The sequence below is a fragment of the Oncorhynchus kisutch genome, linkage group LG2 (assembly GCF_002021735.2).
Source record: "Oncorhynchus kisutch isolate 150728-3 linkage group LG2, Okis_V2, whole genome shotgun sequence".
NCBI classification, from domain to species: Eukaryota; Metazoa; Chordata; class Actinopteri; order Salmoniformes; family Salmonidae; genus Oncorhynchus; species Oncorhynchus kisutch.
This window is the reverse complement of record NC_034175.2, coordinates 211,852-230,666: the sequence shown is the minus strand read 5'-3', so window position 1 is coordinate 230,666 and position 18,815 is coordinate 211,852. Positions and strand designations below refer to the sequence as shown.

The window sequence follows — 18,815 nt, the reverse complement described above, 5'->3', positions numbered from 1 at the left end:
TGAACTATCATGTTGATATTAGTTAGTTGAACTATCATGTTGATATTAGTTAGTTGAACTATCATGTTGATATTAGTTAGTTGAACTATCATGTTGATATTAGTTAGTTCAACTATCATGTTGATATTAGTTAGTTGAACTATCATGTTGATATTAGTTAGTTGAACTATCATGTTGATATCAGTTAGTTGAACTATCATGTTGATATCATGGATGGTCAGTCCTTGCATCCACAGCGCTGTCTATGAATTTGAGAGCAGTTACATTTCTCCAGGCCCATCCTTCAGCTTTTTACCAAAACACAGTCGGGGTGACTGCTTTGTCATTGTTTCAATTAAGGATTCTAGTTTTAATCTCAAACTACAAATGCATATCTCACTGAAATCCATCTGGTATAGCACAAATATTGCAATCTAAACAAATGCCCTAAAATAAATGGAATGTACACTATAGTCTGTGTGTACGTCTCGCTTTAAAAAAAACATGCATAACAAAGATGTTAAATGATGCCACTAACAATGCAAATAGTTGGTATGGAAATCTTGTTCTAAGAGCAGCCCAGGGTTGAGTGAATAGATGGGTGCAAGGACCATGTTCCAGCAGCAAAACCCACTGGAACAGAAGATTACAATTTAACGGGAGTGGACTCCATGAACTGTCTAACCATGTGAAATACAGTCTTAAGTAGAGGACGTGTGAAGTCTATGGGGTGTTTACTAGAGGACGTGTGAAGTCTACGGGGTGTTTACTAGAGGACGTGTGAAGTCTACGGGGTGTTTACTAGAGGACGTGTGAAGTCTACGGGGTGTTTAGTAGAGGACGTGTGAAGTCTACGGGGTGTTTAGTAGAGGACGTGTGAAGTCTACGGGGTGTTTAGTAGAGGACGTGTGAAGTCTACGGGGTGTTTACTAGAGGACGTGTGAAGTCTACGGGGTGTTTAGTAGAGGACGTGTGAAGTCTACGGGGTGTTTAGTAGAGGACGTGTGAAGTCTACGGGGTGTCCAGTAGAGGACGTGTGAAGTCTACGGGGTGTCCAGTAGAGGACGTGTGAAGTCTACGGGGTGTTTACTAGAGGACGTGTGAAGTCTATGGGGTGTTTACTAGAGGACGTGTGAAGTCTACGGGGTGTTTACTAGAGGACGTGTGAAGTCTACGGGGTGTTTACTAGAGGACGTGTGAAGTCTACGGGGTGTTTAGTAGAGGACGTGTGAAGTCTACGGGGTGTTTAGTAGAGGACGTGTGAAGTCTACGGGGTGTTTAGTAGAGGACGTGTGAAGTCTACGGGGTGTTTACTAGAGGACGTGTGAAGTCTACGGGGTGTTTAGTAGAGGACGTGTGAAGGCTACGGGGTGTTTAGTAGAGGACGTGTGAAGTCTACGGGGTGTTTAGTAGAGGACGTGTGAAGTCTACGGGGTGTTTAGTAGAGGACGTGTGAAGTCTACGGGGTGTTTAGTAGAGGACGTGTGAAGTCTACGGGGTGTTTAGTGGAGGACGTGTGAAGTCTACGGGGTGTTTAGTAGAGGACGTGTGAAGTCTACGGGGTGTTTACTAGAGGACTTGTGAAGTCTACGGGGTGTTTACTAGAGGACGTGTGAAGTCTACGGGGTGTTTAGTAGAGGACGTGTGAAGGCTACGGGGTGTTTAGTAGAGGATGTGTGAAGTCTACGGGGTGTTTAGTAGAGGACGTGTGAAGTCTACGGGGTGTTTAGTAGAGGACGTGTGAAGTCTACAGGGTGTGAAGTCTACGGGGTGTCCAGTAGAGGACGTGTGAAGGCTACGGGGTGTTTAGTAGAGGACGTGTGAAGTCTACGGGGTGTTTAGTAGAGGACGTGTGAAGGCTACGGGGTGTTTAGTAGAGGACGTGTGAAGGCTACGGGGTGTTTAGTAGAGGACGTTTGAAGTCTACGGGGTGTTTAGTAGAGGACGTGTGAAGTCTACGGGGTGTTTAGTAGAGGACGTGTGAAGGCTACGGGGTGTTTAGTAGAGGACGTGTGAAGGCTACGGGGTGTTTAGTAGAGGACGTGTGAAGTCTACGGGGTGTTTAGTAGAGGACGTGTGAAGGCTACGGGGTGTGAAGGCTACAGGGTGTCCAGTGTTTTTGAATAGTAATACTGGATGTACTTTATATCATCACCTATAACTCCAGTCCTAGCTCTTCTCAGAATAACCAGAAGTCTTAATTTGATACCTGAAGATGAATGATTCCATCTTCACTTATTTACTTAAGCTTCTTCAACAGAAAAAGAAAAAAAGAAAAAAAGCCCAAGACGAGTCCCATGATGACAACTTTATTTACATGAACAACTGGCAAGCAGACAGACCACTGGGACAAAGATGTGAATGCAGAGGGGTACGAAATAATCCCTGAAAAACAAGCAGTCAGACTCCAGTCGTGTTAACGAAGGACACCATATCTGAGGCCATTCAGTTTCTTCCTCCACAATGCAATACAATTCAGAGTATTTCAGAACACCCAGCTGACATGAGCGATACCAACCACCACCATATAATCTTACTGAATACTAATCTGATTTAATACTGAATGCATCATCGTCTCATGTATTTAAGATCTGTTAACTACCACCAGTTTTTTAAAGGAGTCTTTTGAGGACTTCTGTAGATTTAAAAACATCCCCAATATGGTGTTATAATTCAGTAGCAGTAACATTGAAAAACCCACAATTTCCTGTGGTAGAATTGTCATTGGTTGCACTAATTGCACTATTTGTCTACATAACCTGTTTGAAGTACTCATGACATTACCCTGAAGAAGGCACAGTGAAGCCGAAACGTTGGTAAATACCCAATAAATTACTGGGAGTTTATATATGGAGTGTGCGGCTTTATTTTGATAGCTTATAATTCTTTCGTTGTTAGTCTGCACCTCCACACAAACATTTTTTTCTGGGTGTGCGCCAGCTCATGTTTTTTATTAGCATAAAAGTCTAACAAAACAATACATTCAATAGCTCCCTTTTTCAGAAATGTTTTTCATTTTCAGATGAATATTCTTCATCATCCCTAATTAATGGACATGTCACTGTTCCTGTGTACGAGTTACAGTAAATGCAGGCAGCAGTATTCTTCTTCTGTGGCTGCCATGTCCTGAATGCCTGCAATGTTTCCATGGTGACACCCCTTCCTTTAAAATGGTGTAAAAGCCCTTACACGTGGTAACCAGTGCTCTAAAACAAATGTCTTAGAAAGTGAGAAGATCATTCAGCTATAGAAAGTATGGTTAGAAAATGACAATTCTAAAAGTACAGGTTGTTCAACAAGAGTTCTCTTCCATAAATATTTGCTCTGAGGGTAGGCTATAAAAAGGCTTAGGTTTACAAGGTCAGAATAATACAGTAAAATACGTCAGAATTTATGTAAATTCTGATTTATTTGATTAAATAGACTGTCTCCATCTTAACCTAAAGTATTTGTTGTGCATCAATCACATTTGAGTAAACATTAAAAAGGTGACATCCCAAAGTGTTGTACTTGGCACTAGAGTGCAGTAAGCCCTAACAGATAAAGCAGCAGTAAATGTCAATGTGAGCTCCAGTGAAGGCAACTGTAACAGAAAACCATCTGGACCTTTCATCTAAGTGTTATGTTGTGTTCAAACTGACTGTAGGTTGCTCCTTGACGACAGGTCCCACAAATCACTCTGGCATCAATACATATGATAGGGTTGCATTCAAGTACCACAAAATAGGGGCAGTTATGAAACTGTTGCAAAGCCAGTGGCTTGGAGAAGTGATCTTCTTTAGTGACATTACATTCAACGATGAATAAATTAAAGGTGTGTCTGTACACACTAAAAGTCTTTCATTTTCTGTACAACAAAAGTGTTGCACGTCCAAGCATACCTGCAGGTTGACATTTGGACTAGTTAACTTTTGAACTTTGATGGTAATTCAGCCCATAGTTCCCAGTCATCTGCTGTCTTCCCCTCCTTCGCCTATCCACTCTCAATGTCCACTCTTTGGCTTCCCGCGATATGTCCCTCACCCGTTCATCCTCGCATCATACCTAGAGAAAAAAGCACTTTTAATACGGGAATAATTATCCTACAACGTAAAAGTAAAATTGTAATAACTTCCAGGCTTCCATAGCTCTCGAGAACCCAGTCACTCACTCTCGGATGCTGTCGGGAATCTGCAGGCGTTCCATGGGGATGTACTCAGACAGCTCCTGCAGGCTGGGAATGAAGCGGATCTTCCGGCTGAACTTCTCACTGTGGAGGGCACAGGTCAGAGGTCAGAGGTTTGAGAGAACATCAGCATGGTCAAGGCATATGCTGCAGCTGGATCTTCACAACAGATGGAGTGGGACTCACTGAATCAGTGTGACTCGTTGAATCATCTGAGGACTGATGTGGTTCAAATGAAATATGACTTTAATGGTTCTGCTCACCTGATGAAAGGCTTGACGACAGTGATGAGTGCTTTGATGTACCAGGCAGGGTGGACCACAAAGAGCCCCTTCAGATCCTTCCTCAACCTGCCAGGAGAACCATCACCATGACTCCACAGGCATTACATTTACATGACTCATTTAATCCACATTATTCAGGGCGAGTTACAATACGTGTCAAATACGTAGGCGGAAACAACCACATGATATGAGTAACATAGTGACTGAGGCAGATTCTCTGGATGGAACACGGCGAATGTCTGATTTCCTAAACAATCCCCTAGGCCTGGGCAGAAACAACCACATGATATGAGTAACATAGTGCCTGAGGCAGATTCTCTGGATGGAACACGGTGAATGTCTGATTTCCTAAACAATCCCCTAGGCCTGGGAAGAAACCTGACATCAATGTCTGTTTCTCTGAGTCACCTGAAGAAAATCATACACTTAGATGCCTCAGTAAACACCAACCTTAGTTGAATAGAATAAGAATGTTCATCCTATGAATGTTCCTCCTCTTAATGCCCTGGGAAGAGTGCCATGATATACGGCGTTGAGACCTGATTCTGATGATATGACTCAAAAGCTCACGGTCGCATAGCAACCGCATTTGCCTCCCTCCAAATTGAGCGCGTGAGGTAACGTCTGAGGGCTGGTTTTCTCAAAGACACCAGTGTCTGGAAATAGGTCTGGTCTCGTCCAAGTTCACCAGAAGACATGCTACAGATGTAGGGTCTAAATTGGATCACCCTTTTGCAGGATAACGTTCCTGTAATGCAGGACATTTTTTACGTAGTGTATTTGAGGTTTAAAAAGGCTTCTGACGTTTTGACTTGATTTTCCCTTACGAAAAATAAATCAACCCTTACACAAATGTCCATCAATTAAATTCCACATAATAATTCACATTTCCGGTTGCTTCAAGATTGTTTTTGTATTGTAGCAAACTGGCTCAAATTAAGATCCTGCATCTGTACCTTTGGCACTATAATTCCCTAAGGCAGGGTTTCCCAAACTTGATCCCCCCCTCCCTGGGAGAACGTTTTGGTTTTTGCCCTTACATTACACAGCTGATTCAGATAATCAAAGCTTGGTGATGAGTTGGTTATTTGAATCATCTGTGTAGTGCTATGTCAACAACCAAAACGTGCACCCGGGTTTGGGAAACCACACCCTAAGGTATATTAGGAGCAAGATAATGGTCAACCTGATGTTTGGGAGGCCACTGTGGTATGCACAGTGAATGTGGTGGTTTATGTATGGGAACGTTATGCTGTGGAGTGTGGCCAGTGGCCAGGCATGCAGAGACTGAGCACTGAGCTGCCTTTATAAGGGCTATGGAAACATCTCAATGATAAGGAGGACCACATTACAGTAGAACCAACAGCACAGATACAGTATGAGACAAATGGCAAATATACCGACACGTGGATATACTTTAGTACACTTATTTTTGATTGGACTTTGTATTATTGATATTGATAATTGTACTGCGATGTTGAGAGAGCCAGCACACAAGCATTTCACTGCACCTTTTATACCTGCTGGAAACTGTGTACGTGACGAATACAATTTGATTTTGATTTGGCACACGCACACAGTCAGGGATCAGAGGGTTATCTGAGGAATGTCCGGAGGGGGCACTTCCCTGTGGTAGAGATCCTCACAGCCCTGAATCATTATACTACCCTGTGGTAGAGATCCTCACAGCCCTGAATCATTATACTACCCTGTGGTAGAGATCCTCACAGCCCTGAATCATTACACTACCCTGTGGTAGAGATCCTCACAGCCCTGAATCATTATACTACCCTGTGGTAGAGATCCTCACAGCCCTGAATCATTACACTACCCTGTGGTAGAGATCCTCACAGCCCTGAATCATTACACTACCCTGTGGTAGAGATCCTCACAGCCCTGAATCATTACACTACCCTGTGGTAGATATCCTCACAGCCCTGAATCATTATACTACCCTGTGGTAGAGATCCTCACAGCCCTGAATCATTATACTACCCTGTGGTAGAGATCCTCACAGCCCTGAATCATTATACTACCCTGTGGTAGAGATCCTCACAGCCCTGAATCATTATACTACCCTGTGGTAGAGATCCTCACAGCCCTGAATCATTATACTACCCTGTGGTAGAGATCCTCACAGCCCTGAATCATTATACTACCCTGTGGTAGAGATCCTCACAGCCCTGAATCATTATACTACCCTGTGGTAGAGATCCTCACAGCCCTGAATCATTATACTACCCTGTGGTAGAGATCCTCACAGCCCTGAATCATTATACTACCCTGTGGTAGAGATCCTCACAGCCCTGAATCATTATACTACCCTGTGGTAGAGATCCTCACAGCCCTGAATCATTATACTACCCTGTGGTAGAGATCCTCACAGCCCTGAATCATTATACTACCCTGTGGTAGAGATCCTCACAGCCCTGAATCATTATACTACCCTGTGGTAGAGATCCTCACAGCCCTGAATCATTATACTACCCTGTGGTAGAGATCCTCACAGCCCTGAATCATTATACTACCCTGTGGTAGAGATCCTCACAGCCCTGAATCATTATACTACCCTGTGGTAGAGATCCTCACAGCCCTGAATCATTATACTACCCTGTGGTAGAGATCCTCACAACCCTGAATCATTATACTACCCTGTGGTAGAGATCCTCACAGCCCTGAATCATTATAGCATTCCTGTGACATTCCACACGCGGGGAGGAGAAGCAGAGATATGACAGGAATAAGAGCCCTCCCATTACGTCCTCCCATTCTGTCCAATACCTGGACCACAGCAGTGCTATACAGAGAACCATAGGGCCACTTGCCCCCTCCTCTGGACTCTTTCAGTACAACAGCAGAGGGATCCTTGTGAGAGAAAGAGCAAGAGGAACATACTGTACCTTCTGTCAATGGAGGTGTAACACTGTCGCAGCCATTTGATGGCGGGCATCTTATTCCTGGGAGCCATGCTGCACAGGTACACCATGACATAGCCTTCTGACACCATCAGGTCCAGCGTCCCCACTATGTACCTGCAGCGTACACACACACCCAAATAACAAACTAAAACTACTTTGATTGTCATCTTTCATTGAGACCTCAACACCAGAGGGTGTTTGTCTGTCTACACTGACCTGAAGAGATTGTCCATGACGTACTCATAGTTCTCCACAGTGTTCTCTGGTAGGTAACAGGAGGAGAACGTGATGATGGCGTTCATAGCCTCCCCGTAATAACCTAGGAAACACAGAGGCATACCTCATGAGATACGGCACATGTATATCACATAGAATTGCATAGTGAAGAAAGACAAGTTCCAACTGTGGGAGTATAGACGGAGTACATGTTGAACTGCTATAGTGTTAAGTACTGCTAATGGGGGTCCTAATAAAATACTGAAATATTTAAGGTAAATGTATTTCTGTTTGAACTCTGTTGTTGTTTGACATCATGATGAGGTAACTTGATTGGGCCCAGTAAGGCTATTCATAAAATAGATACAATCTTATAGTCAAAGGAAGCCATCCTCCTCAACTTAACATACTATTATTTTAGGGGTATATACAGTAATATATAGATGGGGGATGGACTCTATAAGGTGTTGAAGGCATTCCACAGGGACACTGGCCCATGTTGACTCCAATGCTTCCCACAGTTGTATCAAGTTGGTTGGATGTCCTTTGGGTGGTGGACCTGGGATACACATGGGAAACTGTTGAGCGTGAAAAACACAGCAGCGTTGTAATTCTTGACACAAACCGGTGCGCCTGGCACCTACTATTTAAATATATAGATTTTTTAAATGTAACCTTTATTTAACTAGGCAAGTCAGTTAAGAACAAATTCTTATTTACAATGACAGTCTACCCCGGCCAAACCCAGACGACGCTGGGACAATTGTGCGCCGCCCTATGGGAATCCCACTCACGGCCGGATGTGATGCAGCCTGGATTCGAACCAGGGATTGCAGTGCCTTAGATCGCTGCGCCACTCGGGAGCAACCATACCCCGTTCAAAGGCACTTAAATCATTCACCTTCTGAATGGCACACATACACAATCCATGTCTCAATTGTCTCATGGCTGAAAAATCCTACTTTAACCTGGCTCCTCCCCTTCATCTACACTGATTGAAGTGGATTTAACAAGTGACATCAATAAGGGATCATAGCTTTCACCTGGATTCACCTGGTTAGTCTATGTCATGGAAAGAGCAGTTCTTAATGTTTGGTATATCAGATAGAATTACATAGTGCAACTGAAAATCATTCCCTTTCACTGAGGCCTGTCATTTTCAGCAAATGCATATAGTGGGAGCTACACAACAGATGCTGTGTCATATGCACTCAGCTGGACTCAGTTATGGAAGCATTGATTTTACAGGCTGGTCAAGTAGCTACTTGACAGTCAGCTTCAGCTGTGTCTCACCTCCGTGAGAGAGCACCTGGAGGTATGGCTCCAGGACACTCATGTTGACGTGGTACTCCTGTCCTGCGACGCAGAACCTTCTCCAGCGACGCCCCCTGTTGTCCACCTGGTCTAGCTCCATCGAGCCCATCTCTGCCTGCTCCATCACCGTGGTGCCTGAGACACCATCCTCCCCCCGGCCCAGCCGTGGCAGGTCATCTGGAGGGTCATCAGAGGTCAGATGAAGGTCAAGAAAAGTGGGATTAGATTGTGCAAGCATCATACCATCATACCAGTCTCTCTCCTACTCTCTGTTTTCTGACCTCCCACTACAGTTCATTCTACCCCCACACCCCCTCAGTCTCTCTCCTACTCTCTGTTTTCTGACCTCCCACTACAGTTCATTCTACCCCCACACCCCCTCAGTCTCTCTCCTACTCTCTGTTTTCTGACCTCCCACTACAGTTCATTCTACCCCCACACCCTCTCAGTCTCTCTCCTACTCTCTGTTTTCTGACCTCCCACTACAGTTCATTCTACCCCCACACCCCCTCAGTCTCTCTCCTACTCTCTGTTTTCTGACCTCCCACTACAGTTCATTCTACCCCCCACACCCCCTCAGTCTCTCTCCTACTCTCTGTTTTCTGACCTCCCACTACAGTTCATTCTACCCCCACACCCCCTCAGTCTCTCTCCTACTCTCCGTTTTCTGACCTCCCACTACAGTTCATTCTACCCCCACACCCCCTCAGTCTCTCTCCTACTCTCTGTTTTCTGACCTCCCACGACAGTTCATTCTACCCCCACACCCTCTCAGTCTCTCTCCCCACCCTCATACATCCCACTCTCACTTTTACCTTCCCACTCCAGTTCGTGCAAGCCGTCTTTCTCTCTCATCCTCCCACTCTAGTTCTCTCTCACCCTTCCACTCCAGTTCTTGTCTCCTCTCTCACCCTTCCACTCCAGTTCTTGTCTCCTCTCTCACCCTCCCACTCCAGTTCTTGTCTCCCCTCTCACCCACCCACTCCAGTTATTGTCTCCTCTCTCACCCTCCCACTCCAGTTCTTGTTTCTTCTCTCACCCTCCCACTCCAGTTCTTGTTTCTTCTCTCACCCTCCCACTCCAGTTCTTGTCTCCTCTCTCACCCACCCACTCCAGTTCTTGTCTCCCCTCTCACTCACCCACTCCAGTTCTTGTCTCCCCTCTCACCCACCCACTCCAGTTATTGTCTCCTCTCTCACCCTCCCACTCCAGTTCTTGTTTCTTCTCTCACCCTCCCACTCCAGTTCTTGTCTCCTCTCTCACCCTCCCACTCCAGTTCTTGTCTCCTCTCTCACCCTCCCACTCCAGTTCTTGTCTCCCCTCTCACCCACCCACTCCAGTTCTTGTCTCCCCTCTCACCCTCCCACTCCAGTTATTATTTCTTCTCTCACCCTCCCACTCCAGTTCTTGTCTCCCCTCTCACCCTCCCACTTCAGTTCTTGTCTCCCCTCTCACCCTCCCACTCCAGTTCTTGTCTCCTCTCTCACCCTCCCACTCCAGTTCTTGTCTCCCCTCTCACCCTCCCACTCCAGTTCTTGTCTCCCCTCTCACCCTCCCACTCCAGTTCTTGTCTCCTCTCTCACCCTCCCACTCCAGTTCTTGTCTCCCCTCTCACCCTCCCACTCCAGTTCTTGTCTCCTCTCTCACCCTCCCACTCCAGTTCTTGTCTCCCCTCTCACCCTCCCACTACAGTTCATTCTACCCTCACACCCCCTCAGTCTCTCTCCTACTCTCTGTTTTCTGACCTCCCACTACAGTTCATTCTACCCCCACACCCCCTCAGTCTCTCTCCTACTCTCTGTTTTCTGACCTCCCACTACAGTTCATTCTACCCCCACACCCCCTCAGTCTCTCTCCTACTCTCTGTTATCTGACCTCCCACTACAGTTCATTCTACCCCCACACCCCCTCAGTCTCTCTCCTACTCTCTGTTTTCTGACCTCCCACTACAGTTCATTCTACCCCCACACCCTCTCAGTCTCTCTCCTACTCTCTGTTTTCTGACCTCCCACTACAGTTCATTCTACCCCCACACCCCTCAGTCTCTCTCCTACTCTCTGTTTTCTGACCTCCCACTACAGTTCATTCTACCCCCACACCCCCTCAGTCTCTCTCCTACTCTCTGTTATCTGACCTCCCACTACAGTTCATTCTACCCCCACACCCCCTCAGTCTCTCTCCTACTCTCTGTTTTCTGACCTCCCACTACAGTTCATTCTACCCCCACACCCCCTCAGTCTCTCTCCTACTCTCTGTTTTCTGACCTCCCACTACAGTTCATTCTACCCCCACACCCCCTCAGTCTCTCTCCTACTCTCCGTTTTCTGACCTCCCACTACAGTTCATTCTACCCCCACACCCCCTCAGTCTCTCTCCTACTCTCTGTTTTCTGACCTCCCACGACAGTTCATTCTACCCCCACACCCTCTGTCTCTCTCCCCACCCTCATACATCCCACTCTCACTTTTACCTTCCCACTCCAGTTCGTGCAAGCCGTCTTTCTCTCTCATCCTCCCACTCTAGTTCTCTCTCACCCTTCCACTCCAGTTCTTGTCTCCTCTCTCACCCTTCCACTCCAGTTCTTGTCTCCTCTCTCACCCTCCCACTCCAGTTCTTGTCTCCCCTCTCACCCACCCACTCCAGTTATTGTCTCCTCTCTCACCCTCCCACTCCAGTTCTTGTTTCTTCTCTCACCCTCCCACTCCAGTTCTTGTTTCTTCTCTCACCCTCCCACTCCAGTTCTTGTCTCCTCTCTCACCCTCCCACTCCAGTTCTTGTCTCCCCTCTCACCCACCCACTCCAGTTATTGTCTCCTCTCTCACCCTCCCACTCCAGTTATTGTTTCTTCTCTCACCCTCCCACTCCAGTTCTTGTCTCCTCTCTCACCCTCCCACTCCAGTTCTTGTCTCCCCTCTCACCCACCCACTCCAGTTCTTGTCTCCCCTCTCACTCACCCACTCCAGTTCTTGTCTCCCCTCTCACACACCCACTCCAGTTATTGTCTCCTCTCTCACCCTCCCACTCCAGTTCTTGTTTCTTCTCTCACCCTCCCACTCCAGTTCTTGTCTCCTCTCTCACCCTCCCACTCCAGTTCTTGTCTCCTCTCTCACCCTCCCACTCCAGTTCTTGTCTCCCCTCTCACCCACCCACTCCAGTTCTTGTCTCCCCTCTCACCCTCCCACTCCAGTTATTATTTCTTCTCTCACCCTCCCACTCCAGTTCTTGTCTCCCCTCTCACCCTCCCACTTCAGTTCTTGTCTCCCCTCTCACCCTCCCACTCCAGTTCTTGTCTCCTCTCTCACCCTCCCACTCCAGTTCTTGTCTCCCCTCTCACCCTCCCACTCCAGTTCTTGTCTCCCCTCTCACCCTCCCACTCCAGTTCTTGTCTCCTCTCTCACCCTCCCACTCCAGTTCTTGTCTCCCCTCTCACCCTCCCACTCCAGTTCTTGTCTCCTCTCTCACCCTCCCACTCCAGTTCTTGTCTCCCCTCTCACCCTCCCACTCCAGTTCTTGTCTCCTCTCTCACCCTCCCACTCCAGTTCTTGTCTCCTCTCTCACCCTCCCACTCCAGTTCTCGTCTCCTCTCTCACCCTCCCACTCCAGTTCTCGTATCCTCTCTCACCCTCCCACTCCAGTTCTTGTCTCCCCTCTCACCCTCCCACTCCAGTTCTTGTTTCTTCTCTCACCCTCCCACTCCAGTTCGTGCATGCTGTCAGGGAAGTTGCAGGACTCGCTGTCCGAGGGCGTCTCCAGGGCCTCCAGGTTGATGTCCAGCTCCGTGTCATCTTCGTCGGGTGAGAGGGCGGCGGCAGAGTACCCGGTGTCCCCTGACTTCACACTGCGGTCCGCTGAGTCGGTACGGGACAGGGTCAGGCTGAGGGTGGGCGCCACCAGACGCTTCTTCCTTATGGGGTTTTCTGACAGGGCCAGGCTGGTGGGTGGAGCTGGGGGAGTAGCACACAAACAGGTATTGTGGGATATGGTGCAGTACTTTTGGAATTAGGCCTTTGCAGACATATGGTATTAGGGATATACCTGGTCTATCTGCATTTTCTCCTTGGGTCTCAGGACTATGGGAATCTTCAGGAAGAGGTCTAGGGGGGAATACAAAATAGTTGAAAAAGCTTAGTACTGCTTTCTTACCCGGTCATAACCAAAAAGCATTCTTTGCAGGGACCTAAAATATAATTTAAGATTGTCATCGTGAACAGGCTGGGGTTTACAGTTCATGAGGTCAGGGGGTAGGGGGTAGGGTTAAAGGTCAGGATTAGGTTTGTCTCTGACCTGGGGAACTCCTCATCCTGCCATTCCTCCCTCAGCTCCATGTCCTGGATGTAGGAAGCAGCCTTCGCCCCCTCTGGACTCCTACAGAACAGACAGCATGTCACAGTACATTCAATAGTCTTGCTGTACATGCTGTAATAATCAAAAGATTCAACAACAGTCTATAGTCCTTAAGAGCTCAAATAAGACACAGTCTGACAGACACTCTGATGAAGGCCACTGCCCAAACGCATGTACCATGTTTTTAATGTGATGATACCAAATTAATAAAGTCTTTGTAAAGTGCCTGTCAAACATTACGCATGAATCACAAGGTTGAATCATTGCAATATGTTCATTGGTTACCAGGGGAGAACGACTGCCCCCTCTCATTGAAACCAGGAAGTTCAAGGCTGACTGTGGTACTGCAGGCATTGTTGGCAGAAAACAGGATTATAGGGATGGGCATTTGACATTTTTTGATTGTTCTTGTACACACATAATGTGCATTTATCTATATGCCACCAGTGTGAAACAATACCTAATTTATCATAACCATTAGTACTATTTAAGATGAATTTATTGAAAGTGTCAAATCAACTGGTTATATTATATTGTGGAACACAATCTTCTAAAAGGCAGTAACCTCAGCAGGGGCGCTTGCATAGAAGCCAATGGCTGTGCAACAGCATAGCATTGGTTTGTTCATTTAACAGACAAGCCACTCTTACTTGCCAAGCCCTTAGCCAGTCAAGACACACCTTGCAAACAAGCACCCGCCCCACACACACACACTGAGAAGAGTCCTCAAGTTCTCCCTCACCTCACTCCAGTGCTCAGAGTACACAGACACAATCACGTCCAAGTACAGAAGAGCGAGAGAAAAACTAACAATGTAGGCTTGCAACTTGTCTTACTCCATGTGTGTCCTCTGGCTGTCATTGGTCTAGACTGCCTCGTGTGTGTCCTCTGGCTGTCATTGGTCTAGACTGCCTCTGCCAGTGCACACACTTGAGAAGGTTTCAGGACCACTGCAAGAGTCAAACAGCACCCTCTGTGACTGTGCCTCCAGTACTCCATGGAAGAGTGGTTCACAAAGTGGCCAACACACCCTTAGACCCACCAGCTGCATGCATAATGCACCCTTGGCACATATGTTCAGTATGTCTGCTGATCACTTCCCTATATTGTGTTAACGTTTCATTAGTGCTCTCCTGTCATATGAATTAGACTTTACGCACCGTAAAGGGGAATTGGGCTGTTAAAGTAATGACATGCATATAGCATCACACTGTAAAGACATACAAATAAAGAGTATAGACTCATTTGTAAACTGTCATAAAGGGGAATAGTCTTGGTTTAGAAGACCACCAGCTGCCACTTAGAAGTTAAAACAGAGTAATAAGCAAATGCTAGATGCATTTGGCAAAGATAAAATAATTATAATATGTCCAACTGTAGGCCCTATGTAAAAACAAATGAAGAATCATGAAACTACAGTAAGTTTATCCATATAGTTTAAGCACTTTTAGTGTCATTGCACAGTATTAACATGTTGTAAACTAACTTTGCACAACTGTGTTCAAGCCGTCAACTGGATTATACATTGCTTCCACATCAGTTTCCCCGTCTCCAACAACTTAGTTCTACTGTAGTTACACAATGCCTTTGTAAATAAAGAGACACGCCGATACACAATGCATAGCCTACCTTTCACCCTTTCCTCTGTATAAACGCGCACTCATGCAGACATCATGATTAAAAGATGAGTAAAAAAAAAACGTTAAAAAAAAGTTTAGCAAGAAGATAAGTCATTTAAAAGTCGTCAATTGGAAACACTCCGACGTTCGCACAAGTGCAGTGTTCTGACGACCCAACCACACAGCAAACAATAAATTAGCTTAGCCAATCAGAGGGCTTTGTACGTGCTCGGCTGGTGACACGTTCACCACACCTGAGTGAGTGAGAACTTTCTGATCTATCACTCATCGCAACTTGTAAACACATCAAAATGAGCAGATCCGTAGATAAATAGTTGAGTATCTCAATGCAGCAGTCTCAAACTCTTACCACACTGAAAGGAAACACATTTCGGCAACAATAACAGTTCCTGTTTACTCAACTATCATTAAAAAAACGGTATTGCCTTCTCCTGATTTTTTAAAACGAGAATGACACATCAATAGGTCCCTCCCGAGAGCCTGTATGTCAATGGTTTAATGAGTCAACCCAGCTGAACTCGTGACAGTAAGGTTTAGCTGCGTTGGTTTGTGAGATGTGGTCTGAGTATAAACTCATTATCTATTTAATTATTTAAAATGTGGGCGTCCCCTTATGACGTGATCGTTGTGGCACTGAACACCTGAACATCTTGTGAGATTGGAGCATAGGGGGTTTAAAGGGTGTGTATGTGTATGCGTTTGTGTGTTGCAACCAACCAGTGAACAGATCTCAACTCAATTGAACACTTAAGGGAGATTCTGAGCGGCTCGTGAGACAGCGTTTCCCACCACCATCTACAAAACACCAAATTATGCAATGTCTCGTTGAATAATGGTGTCGCATCCCTCCAATAGCGTTCCAGACACTTGCAGAATCTTTGCCACGGCGCATTGAAGCTGTTCTGGCTCGTGGTGCCCAACGCAATATTAAGACACGTTTTGTGTATTTTGGCAGTTACCTGTAGACGCGTGTAAAAAAATCTGTTAATAGCTGCTCGTGGTGGGAAGGGAAGACAACCTCTGTGCTCTTGCATTGTTCCCGATGAAGCATGCCTAGGGTGTATACTCTGTGTTAAGGAAACCTGATATTGTAATGGCCACGGCCTGTAGAGGCAGTTATTGAAGCCTCTGCCTATAAGAGGACAGGAGTAGATAGCAGGGATTACCCTAACGCAAAGAAAGCTCCGATTCAAACTCCCTTTCCGCCAGCATTATGTCAAAATATGTTCCTTGATCACCAAATATGGAGTTACGCTGAGCAACCATCTCATTTACTCCCGTTACAGCCCGCAGCTAGTCCCGTAGCCTACTTCCAAAAAGCAACGGAAAAAATGCCTCTTTAACGCCAATAATCTATCTATACCTCCAACTCCAATCTATCCACCTCCGGCAGATAGATTGATGACAATATACAGAAGGGATATGGAAGGAATTCGGAGGCAACAAATGATGACATCAGAGATGCAGTGGCTGTCTTTCTGTACCTCGCAGTACAAGTATCAGACAGAGACTAAGATCCGTATGTTTCTTTCCAATTACCGGTATATTAATTATAGGCCTAAATCAAATGTATATCTAGTGGCATTATTACATCACCCCAGACACTGTTCGTGAATCTTGTCAACAGCTCACAAAATGGAAGTTTAAAGGTGGAAGTTGCCCTTTAGTCCATGTAAATCTTAGTTATAAAACTAACTTTGGCAATTACTAAACCCATGCATGAATCAACGCTTTGTCAGCTTTGCAAAGCCAGCGATTCAGCACTGAGGAAGTCATTAAAGCAGAGACTCCCAGGACGGATGGCATCTTTATCGTCACTACTGGCCTGGTTAGTGTCAGAGTAGCTTGTGACTTCCCAGTTCTCCTTTTGTTAACCCCTGTCCATTGTTCAGAGAGTAGGTCATATGACATGGAGTCTAGAGGGGTGTAAATGAGATAGATACAACACTCACACTTCAATACTCCATATTTCCCTCTAGCAATTGAAATCCACTACATATTTCCCTCTAGCAATTGAAATCCACTACATATTTCCCTCTAACAATTGAAATCCACTCCATATTTCCCTCTAGCAATTGAAATCCACTCCATCTTTCCCTCTAACAATTGAAATCCACTCCATATTTCCCTCTAGCAATTGAAATCCACTCCATATTTCCCTCGAGCAATTGAAATCCACTACATCTTTCCCTCTAACAATTGAAATCCACTCCATATTTCCCTCTAGCAATTGAAATCCACTCCATATTTCCCTCTAGCAATTGAAATCCACTCCATATTTCCCTCTAGCAATTGAAATCCACTCCATATTTCCCTCTAGCAATTGAAATCCACTACTCCATCTTTCCCTCTGGCAATTGAAATGAGCTGAAACACTGACACCACTGTTTTTGTTTCAGGAAACCCACACCGCTATGAGCGTCACTTCACATTTGCTACACACACTGGTTGTGAAACTATGGGTTTCCACAGAATAAACTAGCAAAGTGGTTTAATCACTTACCCATTTAGCATGTACTGGTCCCCCTGCTCTGTATAGGTCCCCATATCATCCACCCTGTGAGTGAGATCAGATGATTATTTCAGCACTGAATGGGTACCTCCAGGAACTAGTGTTTCTTGCAAAACAAGACAGCCTGCTGGCTCATCTGCCTTTCTCATGAGGAAGTCTGTTGATGTGGGTGGGTGTGTTTGTGTGGATGTGTGTCTATGTCAGTGAATTCACCCTCTTCCTGTCCCTACAGGTTTTTCTGCATTTCAGCAGGACCTGTTGTGGTTGCTTCCCTATTACCTAAGGCTAAGCTCACCTGGGCAGCTATGGTGCTTAGTCGGCAGATTGAAACATGTTTAGCTAGAGCCTCGCAGATAGAAATGCACTGCATAGAATAAACAGAAACATTTGTACTCTGCATAATGGAGGCTTGTCCAGTCTATACATTTCATTTCTATCTGCAGCGTTCTAAACATTGCATCCCATTGAATGTGCCTCAGTTCTCCCAGTCAGGGAGGAGTTAAGGACAATAGGGAGGTAGACTTGGGCGATATTCCGTTTATACCAGGGTATTTAGAAAAATACCAACGGATGATTTTCAATACCATTATTTGGGTTGGGGCCACCAGCGCCTCGCAGGGCCTGCCACATTGCAACTTAACTATAAGAAATACATGATATCCAGCTCAGGGCTCCAGCATTTGGTTTGCTAACTTGCTAAGTGGCTAGATGTCAAGATCAAGCTTCTTGGTTACAGTAGAAACATTCAATGCCCTCCTGGATCAAAACCCCTGTTGCCTAATTTATTTTGTGCGTAAAGAATAAGTGTGCAATTCCAGTACAACACAAACCCCAGTATGGTACAGAAACAGTATGAACATTTGGATACGGCCAAACTCTAGAGGAAGGTAGACAGTAGATACCACACTGGGAGGAACCTCCATGGTCCCAACATCACAACTACTGAGTTGAAATAACATGGACAAAACAGGATAAGAAACTTTAATACTATTAAATCCTTTTCAACATTTCAGGTGAAACCATTACATTTCTAACTGTAAAACTTTAGTCAGCTGGTTTCCAAATGAAAGGTCAAACTGACATTTTTCACTTGATCGTCCTTCATAACATCTGCTAATGGTCTAACCTTGACTGAAATCTACCCTACCTTTCAGTGCAGATTATGGCTACATCTCAAACACTGTTCTCATCCGTTTAGAGCATTTTATGAAATAAACAGTCATTTAATTAGACTACATCAGGCCTGGAAGTACCTTGGTTCTGGGGAGTCCTAGTTTCAGATAAGAGATCAAAGTATTATATTCAAATTAACATGACATCAGCAATATCATTGGTACCAAGTGTTTTAACACAATCCAACGGAAGTTACTGTATAATTGATACAATTGCATTTAATCAGATAAATTATGTTTACATACATTTGCAGTATACAAAATCGGGGAA

The 18,815-nt window shown here is 45.5% G+C and overlaps 1 protein-coding gene across 5 annotated transcripts; it reads right to left on the bottom strand.

Annotated features, from left to right (window-relative positions):
* Nucleotides 1–2,272: 2,272 nt before the first annotated feature.
* On the bottom strand, nt 2,273–17,538 carry LOC109882602 (BCL2/adenovirus E1B 19 kDa protein-interacting protein 2). Of its 5 annotated transcripts, none has more exons than XR_004211759.1 (10): nt 15,820–16,659; nt 13,161–13,241; nt 12,912–12,970; nt 12,563–12,820; nt 8,856–9,053; nt 7,563–7,665; nt 7,329–7,491; nt 4,408–4,494; nt 4,130–4,228; nt 2,273–4,023 (listed from the first exon to the last, which is right to left on the bottom strand). XR_004211759.1 is itself a non-coding variant. In XM_031836303.1 (10 exons), the coding sequence occupies exons 1-10, from the start codon at nt 15,909–15,911 to the stop codon at nt 3,999–4,001; spliced, it is 1,134 nt and encodes a 377-aa protein (XP_031692163.1). In that variant the 5' UTR covers nt 15,912–16,484; the 3' UTR covers nt 2,273–3,998. The 5 variants fall into 5 exon arrangements, 4 of the variants coding, with proteins under 4 accessions (XP_031692163.1, XP_031692169.1, XP_031692178.1 ...); XM_031836303.1 differs by having other exon boundaries at nt 7,329–7,460; nt 15,820–16,484; XM_031836309.1 differs by lacking the exon at nt 15,820–16,659 and adding an exon at nt 17,364–17,538 and having other exon boundaries at nt 2,275–4,023; nt 7,329–7,460.
* Between the last annotated feature and the right edge of the window lie 1,277 nt (nt 17,539–18,815).